This window comes from Amphibalanus amphitrite, unplaced genomic scaffold, assembly GCF_019059575.1.
Source record: "Amphibalanus amphitrite isolate SeventyFive unplaced genomic scaffold, NRLGWU_Aamphi_draft 000623F_arrow, whole genome shotgun sequence".
Lineage (NCBI taxonomy): Eukaryota > Metazoa > Arthropoda > Thecostraca > Balanomorpha > Balanidae > Amphibalanus > Amphibalanus amphitrite.
This window is the reverse complement of record NW_024882117.1, coordinates 10,284-22,648: the sequence shown is the minus strand read 5'-3', so window position 1 is coordinate 22,648 and position 12,365 is coordinate 10,284. Positions and strand designations below refer to the sequence as shown.

Genomic DNA, 12,365 nt, shown 5'->3' with positions numbered 1-12,365 from the left:
GTTCTTACCATCCATGACCGGGCCATCCCGATTTGGCTGAAAATTAGCTCACAGAGCCTTCTCAGCACGCTGATTCCGAAAATCATGGTCTCTAGGGTGGAAATATTGACCGTTCTCGAGATAGAACCCTCTAAAGTTCACCACCCATGACCGGGCCATGTCGATTTGGCTGAAAATTGGCTCACAGAGCCTTCTCAGCACGCTGATTCCGAAAATCATGGTCTCTAGGGTGAAAATATTGACCGTTCAGCCAAATCGGGATGGCCCGGTCATGGATGGTAAGAACTTTAGAGGGTTCTATCTCGAGAACGGTCAATATTTCCACCCTAGAGACCATGATTTTCGGAATCAGCGTGCCGAGAAGGCTCTGTGAGCCAATTTTCAGCCAAATCGGGATGGCCCGGTCATGGATGGTAAGAACTTTAGAGGGTTCTATCTCGAGAACGGTCAATATTTCCACCCTAGAGACCATGATTTTCGGAATCAGCGTGCTGAGAAGGCTCTGTGAGCCAATTTTCAGCCAAATCGGGATGGCCCGGTCATGGGTGGTAAGAACTTTAGAGGGTTCTATCTCGAGAACGGTCAATATTTCCACCCTAGAGACCATGATTTTCGGAATCAGCGTGCTGAGAAGGCTCTGTGAGCCAATTTTCAGCCAAATCGGGATGGCCCGGTCATGGATGGTAAGAACTTTAGAGGGTTCTATCTCGAGAACGGTCAATATTTCCACCCTAGAGACCATGATTTTCGGAATCAGCGTGCTAAGAAGGCTCTGTGAGCCAATTTTCAGCCAAATCGGGATGGCCCGGTCATGGGTGGTAAGAACTTTAGAGGGTTCTATCTCGAGAACGGTCAATATTTCCACCCTAGAGACCATGATTTTCGGAATCAGCGTGCTGAGAAGGCTCTGTGAGCCAATTTTCAGCCAAATCGGGATGGCCCGGTCATGGGTGCTAAGAACTTTAGAGGGTTCTATCTCGAGAACGGTCAATATTTCCACCCTTGAGACCATGATTTTCGGAATCACCGTGCTGAGAAGGCTCTGTGAGCCAATTTTCAGCCAAATCGGGATGGCCCGGTCATGGGTGGTAAGAACTTTAGAGGGTTCTATCTCGAGAACGGTCAATTTTTCCACCCTAGAGACCATGATTTTCGGAATCAGCGTGCTGAGAAGGTTCTGTGAGCCAATTTTCAGCCAAATCGGGATGGCCCGGTCATGGATGGTAAGAACTTTAGAGGGTTCTATCTCGAGAACGGTCAATATTTCCACCCTAGAGACCATGATTTTCGGAATCAGCGTGCTGAGAAGGCTCTGTGAGCCAATTTTCAGCCAAATCGGGATGGCCCGGTCATGGGTGGTAAGAAATTTAGAGGGTTCTATCTCGAGAACGGTCAATATTTCCACCCTAGAGACCATGATTTTCGGAATCAGCGTGCTGAGAAGGCTCTGTGAGCCAATTTTCAGCCAAATCGGGATGGCCCGGTCATGGGTGGTAAGAACTTTAGAGGGTTCTATCTCGAGAACGGTCAATATTTCCACCCTAGAGAACATGATTTTCGGAATCAGCGTGCTGAGAAGGCTCTGTGAGCCAAATTTCAGCTAAATCGGGATGGCCCGTTTCTCGCTGCTGGACTCGCTACGAGGGTTCTATCTCGAGAACGGTCAATATTTCCAACCAAGAGACCATGATTTTCGGAATCAGCGTGCTGAGAAGGCTCTGTGAGCCAATTTTCAGCCAAATCGGGATGGCCCGGTCATGGGTGGTAAGAACTTTAGAGGGTTCTATCTCGAGAACGGTCAATATTTCCACCCTAGAGACCATGATTTTCGGAATCAGCGTGCTGAGAAGGCTCTGTGAGCCAAATTTCAGCTAAATTGGGATGGCCCGTTTCTCGCTGCTGGACTCGCTGCGAGGGTTCTATCTCGAGAACGGTCAATATTTCCACCCTAGAGACCATGATTTTCGGAATCAGCGTGCTGAGAAGGCTCTGTGAGCCAATTTTCAGCCAAATCGGGATGGCCCGGTCATGGGTGGTAAGAACTTTAGAGGGTTCTATCTCGAGAACGGTCAATATTTCCACCCTTGAGACCATGATTTTCGGAATCACCGTGCTGAGAAGGCTCTGTGAGCCAATTTTCAGCCAAATCGGGATGGCCCGGTCATGGATGGTAAGAACTTTAGAGGGTTCTATCTCGAGAATGGTCAATATTTCCACCATAGAGACCATGATTTTCGGAATCAGCGTGCTGAGAAGGCTCTGTGAGCCAATTTTCAGCTAAATCGGGATGGCCCGTTTCTCGCTGCTGGACTCGCTGCTCGCTGCTCGCTGCTAGTTTGACAGACGTACATTTTGCACATACTTTGGAATTCGTGGGTTTTTATTTTCGCGACGTTATGCGGTTCCCCGTCATTTAAACCGGATTTTAACCATGAAGTTAAAGAGCCACGAGCTTGGATTCTGCCACGGACGTTAGATCTGGATGAGCTCTACATTTTGCACATACTTTGGAATTCGTGGGTTTTTATTTTCGCGACGTTATGCGGTTCCCCGTCATTTAAATCGGATTTTAACCATGAAGTTAAAGAGCCAAGAGCTTGGATTCTGCCACGGACGTTAGATCTGGATGAGCTCTACATTTTTCACATACTTTGGAATTCGTGGGTTTTTATTTTCGCGACGTTATGCGGTTCCCCGTCATTTAAACCGGATTTTAACTATGAAGGCGATGAGCCACGAGCTTGGATTCTTCCACGGACGTTAGATCTGGATGAGCTCTACATGTTGCATATACTTGGGAATTCGTGGGTTTTTATTTTCGCGACGTTATGCGGTTCCCCGTCATTTAAACCAGATATTAACCATGAAGTTAAACAGCCACGAACTTGGTTTCTTCCACGGACGTTAGATCTGGATGAGCTCTACATTTTGCACATACTTGGGAATTCGTGGGTTTTTATTTTCGCGACGTTATGCGGTTCCCCGTCATTCAAACCAGATATTAACCATGAAGTTAAAGAGCCACGAACTTGGATTCTTCCACGGACGTTAGATCTCAATGAGCTCTACATTTTGCACATACTTTGGAATTCGTTGGTTTTTATTTTCGCGACGTTATGCGGTTCCCCATCATTTAAGCCGGATTTTAACCATGAAGTTAAAGAGCCACGAGCTTGGATTCTGCCACGGACGTTAGATCTGGATGAGCTCTACATTTTGCACATACTTTGGAATTCGTGGGTTTTTATTTTCGCGACGTTATGCGGTTCCCCGTCATTTAAACCTGATTTTAACCATGAAGTTAAAGAGCCACGAGCTTGGATTCTGCCACGGACGTTAGATCTGGATGAGCTCTACATTTTGCACATACTTTGGAATTCGTGGGTTTTTATTTTCGCGACGTTATGCGGTTCCCCGTCATTTAAATCGGATTTTAACCATGAAGTTAAAGAGCCAAGAGCTTGGATTCTGCCACGGACGTTAGATCTGGATGAGCTCTACATTTTGCACATACTTTGGAATTCGTGGGTTTTTATTTTCGCGACGTTATGCGGTTCCCCGTCATTTAAACCAGATATTTACCATGAAGTTAAAGAGCCACGAACTTGGTTTCTTCCACGGACGTTAGAACTGGATGAGCTCTACATTTTGCACATACTTTGGAATTCGTGGGTTTTTATTTTCGCGACGTTATGCGTTTCCCCGTCATTTAAACCAGATATTAACCATGAAGTTAAAGAGCCACGAACTTGGATTCTTTCACGGACGTTAGATCTGGATGAGCTCTACATTTTGCACATACTTTGGAATTCGTGGGTTTTTATTTTCGCGACGTTATGCGGTTCCCCGTCATTTAAGCCGGATTTTAACCATGAAGTTAAAGAGCCACGAGCTTGGATTCTGCCACGGACGTTAGATCTGGATGAGCTCTACATTTTGCACATACTTTGGAATTCGTGGGTTTTTATTTTCGCGACGTTATGCGGTTCCCCGTCATTTAAACCGGATTTTAACCATGAAGGCGATGAGCCACGAGCTTGGATTCTTCCACGGACGTTAGATCTGGATGAGCTCTACATTTTGCATATACTTTGGAATTCGTGGGTTTTTATTTTCGCGACGTTATGCGGTTCCCCGTCATTTAAACCAGATATTAACCATGAAGTTAAAGAGCCACGAACTTGGTTTCTTCCACGGACGTTAGATCTGGATGAGCTCTACATTTTGCACATACTTTGGAATTCGTGGGTTTTTATTTTCGCGACGTTATGCGGTTCCCCGTCATTTAAACCAGATATTAACCATGAAGTTAAAGAGCCACGAACTTGAATTCTTCCACGGACGTTAGATCTGGATGAGCTCTACATTTTGCACATACTTTGGAATTCGTGGGTTTTTATTTTCGCGACGTTATGCGGTTCCCCGTCATTTAAACCGGATTTTAACCATGAAGTTAAAGAGCCACGAGCTTGGATTCTGCCACGGACGTTAGATCTGGATGAGCTCTACATTTTGCACATACTTTGGAATTCGTGGGTTTTTATTTTCGTGACGTTATGCGGTTCCCCGTCATTTAAACCGGATTTTAACCATGAAGTTAAAGAGCCACGAGCTTGGATTCTTTCACGGACGTTAGATCTCGATGAGCTCTACATTTTGCACAATCTTTGGAATTCGTGGGTTTTTATTTTCGCGACGTTATGCGGTTCCCCGTCATTTAAACCGGATTTTAACCATGAAGATCAGCTCAAAAGTTAAAATAAATGTCATATTCGTGTTCAGCATGGTCAACTTAACCCATGCCATGAATCTGAAGTGATTTGGAATTCGTCGCTGAATACGTATACGTATACGTCGCTAAGTTCACGGACATATGTATCATGAGCTTTTATTCCCAAGAAGTATCAAATGTAATAATGCCTATTAAGTATTATACTGTATGCAAATTTTATGCATTCATACATCTTCCACGCTCATGTATAGTGTTACGGCTGTATAGTCTTGTGTGTAACTGTGGGATAGGCTCAAGCGAGTTAGCCGCTATGACTATTTATTTAGCTCGGAAACTCGCGTGGAGCACAGGCATTCAGCATTCGTTTGATGCTTTGGCGGAGGACCGAAATGTAGCGAGATCAAGACGCGTGAAAAGTTAGCACTACGTGCCCAAGTTTTAATCAAGGACCTGAGAGTAAATCCTTTCCGGCTGGAAAGAAGCCGAGCGACGGAGAACCTGCGGAAAACAGCAGCGCATTTCTCTCAACAGAATGACAAACAGATGCGTCCGCGCTGCGCGTGAAATATTGTCAAAGAAGTCAGACGCAAAGGAGCCGCATATTCAAGGGACGTGTCGGCTTCTCTTGGCAAAAACATGTCACGGATCCGCTCGCCAATGTTGGCTGAGGAGTCATTATTAAAAGTCAAAATGCACAACAACCAGCCTGGAAAAGACGTGTTTATTTGGTCTATTCTCCAGGAGTAATGATCTCTTTCGCTGATGGTGAATGAGAAGGACACGATCTTTCATCCCCATAAAAATGCAAATGAAAAAGTCGACGTGAGCTCATAGGAAAATTAATTGCATTAACTGACGTCTTGACCGAAATTCTTGCACATTAGTTTCTCACGACTACAAATTACCACGGAGTAAGAAAAGAGATACATCCGCAACGAAAGGTTTCACCGTCGTTTACCAAAGTTCATTCCGCTTAAGAACTTCAAGTAGCCTGCTTACAAGTGGAGGCAATCAACGCCCTTGTACAGCATCACACAATGCTGGCGTCATACAGCTGAAGACGATGAAGGTTACGAAAGCTAAGAGCAAAGTCACCGTCAAATGAATGAGAAGACTAGGCAGTATCTCATCATTCTCAGGTCATGTCTCGGCCGCTGAGATGGAAGCACACATTTCCAAAAGCAGTCTCAGTCGAAGCCATCAGTAGCCAATGGCACAACCCGATTTCTGCAGTGATACGCTAGAGTCCGCACCGGAGACCACGGTGCAGCGGAATATACTGCCGTCGGCAACGTAACATCCAACAATAACGAATCATCACATATTGTATTTGTATCACCGTATCAAAACAACATCCCTCCCCCCGCCCGTATGACGTCGCGGTCACCCCTCGTCACACTCGGCGTCCTCCTTATCTATGAGCGCCTTGATCAGTCGGCACTTCCCCACGGCGCAGCCGCACGGCACCGGGTGCTCATCGTCCTCATCCAGCATGCTGAGCGCGATGCGGTACTTTCTGCCGCCGTCCACCTCCCGCGCCAAGGTCAGTTCCCAGCCTATGACCGTATCCACTTCCAGAGGGTAGTCCGTGGGTAGCACCACCGCCGTCTGTCTCCAGTGGGTGGAGGGAGCGCGAGGGGCCGTGTCCAGCCGACTGCCGTCCGGAAACTGGCACTCGAACCACAGGCACAGGCCGCGGTACGGGCCCGGCCGCGTCACCGTCACGAAACGCCGGCACGTGACGGCCGCCAGCTCCTCGGGGGTGACGTACTGCAGGTGCAGCTCCAGCACCAGCTCCGGCGCCGCCAGCAGCTCCTCCGGGTGGGTGTCCAGCACCTGAGGACGTCAGTAACGGTCATCCACGGGCGGCTGCAGCCAGGACCTTCAGTGTATCACCGAGTTCGGACACCCACTGATCATCCACTCGGAACCGAAGATTTACGGACCTAATAATGCATCGGAAAATAAAAAAATCGCCTCTTAATAAATGATACCAGGTCAAGACAACCATCGCTTATAAACTGTCAAACATTCCCGGTGTACGGCAATAAACAAAGAGTTAAGTCACCGTGACCTGCCTCCTCCCACATCGGCCCAAGGCGCCCTGACCTGTCCTCCTCCCCATCGCCCAGCCCCCTGACCTGCCCCCTCCCACTCGCTGAGTCCTCTGACCTGCGGGGCCTGTTGCATGCTGCGGCGGGCCGCCTCCCCGACCGCAGTCAGGTCCACGCCGTACGGCCGGCTCCAGCACTGCAGCTGGTCACAGTGGAACGCGGCCAGCGTTGACGGACAGGCATAAAGACGCGCCACGTCGGGGAACATGACTCCGTCCGGCGCCAGAAACCTGCACACCCACAGGTGATAAAGCGGTGTAAAATATTGCTATGTGAGCGCAAAAAATATTGTGAAAGCATTTAGCACAAGTCCAGAAAATAATCATTTATGAAACATCTTTTACTACTTAACTTAACCAGGCCAAAAAAAGGATAACAAATTTTGGCGGCGTTAACATCAAATGCACAGCCCTCGTATCACTGCGTGGTAGACATTCTTTATTCGACAACATCGAAAATAACTCAGATATCATGTTATCGATCACTTACATGTCATAGAACTAAGACGCGCGAGACTTCGCTCCTAAGATTGGGCTCTTCATCGTCTAAACTGCCCACTCAATTTGGCGCTATAAGACCAAAGTTTGTATTTGCCCCAAAACAAACTTTTGCTTTTTCTTGCCAAAGTGAGCGGAAAATTTGTTTAGTGATGACCCAATCGAAAGGGTAAAGCATCGTGAGCCTCTGTGTTATGATTTCCGGGTGACTGCTTCGAGCCATTCGCAGTTTTGTAAATAAAAAAGAATGCCTACCACGCAGTAAGGCGAGGACAGTAAACGAGACAACTACGTCCACCACGTCACCGGCGGCACCAACCTGTCTCTGCCGACGATGACAGAGTCGAGCATGGACTCATGCAGCAGGTAGAAGCCCATCCACTCGGAGACTATCACGTCGGCCTGTTCGGGCAGCGTCACATCCTCTATTCGACCGTGCACCACCCGCACCACATCTCCGAAACCGTTCCGCTCGGCGTTCTGACGCGCCAGCTCGTGAAAGCCGGACGCCTCGACGGCGTAGACTCGTCGCGCTCCTGCCTGAGCCGCGAACAGGGAGAGAATGCCTGCGAGACGGACAGAGGGGCGAGTGAGGAGAGAGAGAGAGAGAGAGAGAGAGAGAGAGAGAGAGAGAGAGAGAGAGAGAGAGAGAGAGAGAGAGAGAGAGAGAGAGAGAGAGAGAGAGAGAGAGAGAGACAGAGAGAGAGAGACAGAGAGAGAGACAGAGAGAGAGACAGAGAGACAGAGAGAGAGAGACAGAGAGACAGAGAGAGAGAGAGAGACAGAGAGAGCTCTCCCGCAGAAAAAAAACATTCAATTTATACATTACTCGAGCATATCGTGATAAGGTATATGAGTTGGTAAAAGCACATGGCTTGAGTAATCAATAGGTAGTCCCTGTGACAATGCCACTACCCTTCATTAGGAGTGATTGATGGGCCTGTTGAGTCCGACTGCCGAGCGTTCATTCTGAATCAGCGGGATTCAGCTCCGAATCCGGCAGCTGAAGTAGCCATTCGATTCGCTGTCCGAGTCGGGATGAGACACCTCGCCGATAAACGACGGCCCTGACATTGTCATAAACCCCGTCGGTCCGACCCCGGAGCAGCGGCCGACGGGTGCGGACCGGGCGTGATTCACGCGCGCGCCGTCTGCCCACACCGTCGAGTCGTCGGCTCCGTTAGTGACCGGGCCGATCCCCCCAATCGCGCTGAGTGGAGCCAACGTACGACCGCACCGCCGGCTGCTGAAAAACGACCCGGCTGCCAGCTGGATCGGAAGCGACTTTGGAGCGGGAACTGCCAGCATGCTTAAGCAGTGAACGACAGACTGCGACTCGGATTGCGCTCATTCGTCGCTCCGACAGACGAACGGGAAAAACTATCGACCGGACGTCCGAGTGAGCGCCGACATCGGACACGAGCGGACACAGAAAGTCGCCAGGAGCCAGCCATCTGGGAGCACACGGCAGCTGTCCGACGGACAAAAAGGCAGCACTCGGTGCCGTGTTCCTTTTAGCCTGAGCATGTCCCCAGACGTGCAAACAGCCATTACGAGAGAAAAGTTACGTCAACACGCATCAAACAACAAGTTATTATTTGATAAATTATTAATCGCAAAAAATATAACTGTAGCGAGCGAACTACAGAGGACAGGAATAAGTCCCCACTCCCCACAAAGAGGAAACCATCATGCGCATTGCGCAGCTCATGTTCAGCCAGTTCTCCATCACTTCAACGCCACAGTCGCCACCGACCAGCGTCCGGCGATTTCGGCCTCACTGCGGGTGACGGCCAACCGGCCCCGTCCCGCCCTCCGGCTGTCAAGTGAGCCGTCCGGCCCGCGTCTGTGGCCGGTCGATCGCATAGGGAGCCGAGGCGGCTGGCGCCCACCTGACGCCGCGACTTCCGACAGAGTGGTCTTCACACGAGTCCGCGATCAGACCCGAGTTCACTGACAGGCTTGCAAATGACGGATCCGGCTCCCACTGCGGGTGTGTGTGCAAGCGTGTTCAATAAGAGAGGGCGAGAATGTGAACGTGTTACGATATCAAAGACGTCGAGTCATCTCTCAGTTCTCTTGCAGTCAAATGTATTCTTATAATAGTTCAGACTTATAGATAAGAAATATGGTGCAATGACTGCCTTCAATTATTAGGAAATCGTGACATAATGCTGATGAAGCTGACGTTTATTCATACGGCGGGCGAGATGCCCTGGCTTTCTAGGCGAGACTGAAATGTTGGAGCGTATCACACCGAAATGGTGTTATGCTTCCCCACATCAGCGAGCACTGACCACACTGACCATTGCGGACGAACTGGCTTGACCAGAGCAGGCCAGTGGATTGGGACCGCCTTAGAATTCAGCCAGCTGCGGCCGCTGGTCGAAATTCTCCGGAGTAGGAGTGCCGAGGAGATTTGGTCGCATTTCCACACACACACAAGCTGCCACCACAGGCGGCGAGCCTCGGCCACATTTCAGCCCCTGGCCGCGCTGTTGATCCGCCAGTCTCGGTCGTTTGATTTCTGTGCCGGATATAAAGGTCAGATGCTTCTATAGCCGGGCTATACGAAGCACCAATAGCGTTTCAGTTACCTCAGTTATTGAGTCATTGTTGGCCAAAATGATGGTACAGTATGCCTTTTGAAAAGAAAAGAAAATACCAAGCCGTGTTTACTGATCTCAGGCAGCTCTTGCCAAATTGTCAGGGAACTCAGATCTGTTTTTCAATAGAAAAACACAACTCTAAAGAATAGTGTTTTAACTATTGACAACAAACCTTCGGTTACCATTTTCTTTACAGCGAAAATTGCATTGCGTAAACAATGCAATTACCAACATAAAGCAGCATGAAGTCAACACCCGTCCAGCCGTCGAAACACGCACAAATTCCCTACAGTCCCGTCCCTCCCTGATGCGCTGTCTTTCCTACAGATCAATGCAGACACACATACATAAACACTGCGCGGCCACGGCCGCTGGCGGCGGACGGTACACAATTACAGCAGCGTCCATTGAGCGACCGCAGCCGCGCACGTGAAGGGGCCATTTACAGAAAAACATAACCGTCGGCGGCAAAGAGACGAGCCTCGAGGCTATACTGGGCAGGCGACCAATGGGCACGCCCAATAGAGCGTTATAACGAATACACTGGAACGATGCGTGTGCCGAGCCGGATATAGCGCAGAGGTAGCTGCCGGAAGGTGTGCTTGCACAGACTGCAATATTGAATGCAACTGAATCGGCAACGAGCCGTGGAATCGAATGTAAACAGACCGGCAGATTGAAGGCATCGACAGCGCTGCAGTTTTTAATGGGCGAGCGCATTGGGTTGTTGCAGCGGCGACCGCGATGGGTTGTTACGGTATTCCAGACAAATACAGTGCCTGTTGTAATAACAGCTGCTTATGGGAAGCGTGTGGAATAAAAACTACTTCCAAATATTCACCATTGTATAAATATAATGAGATCAAATCAAATCGAGCAAAGGAAAAAGACATCAATACATTTCCATTAAAAGCAAACTAACAAAAAGCCGCCGTCGCTTCGCCGGCGAGTCCATGCCCGCCCGCCGCGTCTGTTCTCACCATGACGGGACACAGCAGAGGACAGCAGCGCTGTGACCCGATCAGCCGCTGACCTGACCAGTCCAACTGACCTGCCCATCTGACCCATCACACTGACCTGTGACGACCCCACTGACCTGTGACCTATCCCATTTACCTGCGACCTGTCCCACTAACCTGTCCCACTAACCTAAGACCTGACCTGTGGCCTGCTCCCGTGACCTGTTTCTGTGACCTGGCGACTGACCTGTACCGGCGCCAATATCGAGCACCACCTTGTCCTGGAACAGATGGCGACTGGCCTGAATGGCCGCTCGGTACGCCTCCGTTCGCGGCTTGTCACCCACCATTAGACGGTGCACCTATGGAAGAAGAGCAGTGTCAGATATAATCACCAGACTGCTTCGTCCACTGTCCACCGTCCCGCCCTGTCCAGTCTTATCTGCCCACCGCTGGCGCCGTCCCACTCTGCACTTGTTTACCCCGCCCTCCAGCGAGCCATATCGCCGCTTGTCTACATAATATGTCTGTCGCACTAATGGATCCTCCAGATGCGGCGCTATGATACCAAACACATATCGCCAGTCACCCAGTGCCATCATCCTACCCAGATCACATACGAAGGTAAACACAAACAACCAAGAGCAGGCGGTAACACTAAGGTGCCGTGCCGGTTTATTGGAATAGCTGGGATTGCTGATGGGTCTTTAACTATTCTTGGAATTCGTGCTGTTTACATTGCTTTAAATGTTTTACAAGTTCGGGTCTTTTTATCTTCGCAATTCCCCGGGAAAGTTTACCCCTGAAAATGTTCGACATATTTTTCAACCCAACTGACGGAGGAAATAAAACACGGTTCAGAACCAAAACAAATTAGCACTAATAAACAGATGTCTTTAATGCCCGGTAAAAAGCAATGCCGTTGGCGAATGAATTATTTGACGGGATGTTTATACGGCAACGTAAATTGTCAGGCGTTTTCAAGTTGACTGTTCTGTAGGACATCACAGCGTAGAAGAAGTCACCAACAAGTGTTGCAATGTAAGTCGCGCGGCCATGGCAACAAGTAATTCTGGCCGCTGCGGGCACAGAGGCCGTCGTGGCCGCCGCGACCCTGACCGACCCCACCGGGGATTTCCGTGCGCGGCCGCCGTCCGCCGCACGACCACTCCCCAAACGTCCCGGACAAATGCGGCTGAGTCGCCAGGGACACACGGGCCGGCACATCGGTAACAGACAGCCGCGGCGTCCGCCGCCGGCCACAACTAATCGCACTGTATGATTCACAGGTCCAGAGGCACGTAATGCACGCACGTCGGCTCGCCAAGACGGATGGCCGAAGCGCCGCCGCGACGAGCGGCACATCGATCCGAGAGTGTTGTTGACGGCTAGGACACCTGACGCCATCGGCAGAGGTGCGCTGGGTTAACGGTAATGCGGTAATGTGGCTGGCG

The 12,365-nt window shown here is 49.8% G+C and overlaps 1 protein-coding gene across 1 annotated transcript; it reads right to left on the bottom strand.

Annotated features, from left to right (window-relative positions):
• Positions 1–5,375: 5,375 nt before the first annotated feature.
• LOC122363490 (probable protein arginine N-methyltransferase 6) lies at positions 5,376–11,269 on the bottom strand. The gene is made up of 4 exons (XM_043332797.1): positions 11,159–11,269; positions 7,663–7,909; positions 6,905–7,076; positions 5,376–6,568 (listed from the first exon to the last, which is right to left on the bottom strand). Exons 1-4 carry the CDS (start codon positions 11,259–11,261, stop codon positions 6,116–6,118), a joined length of 975 nt encoding a protein of 324 aa, XP_043188732.1. The 5' UTR covers positions 11,262–11,269; the 3' UTR covers positions 5,376–6,115.
• Positions 11,270–12,365: the final 1,096 nt, after the last annotated feature.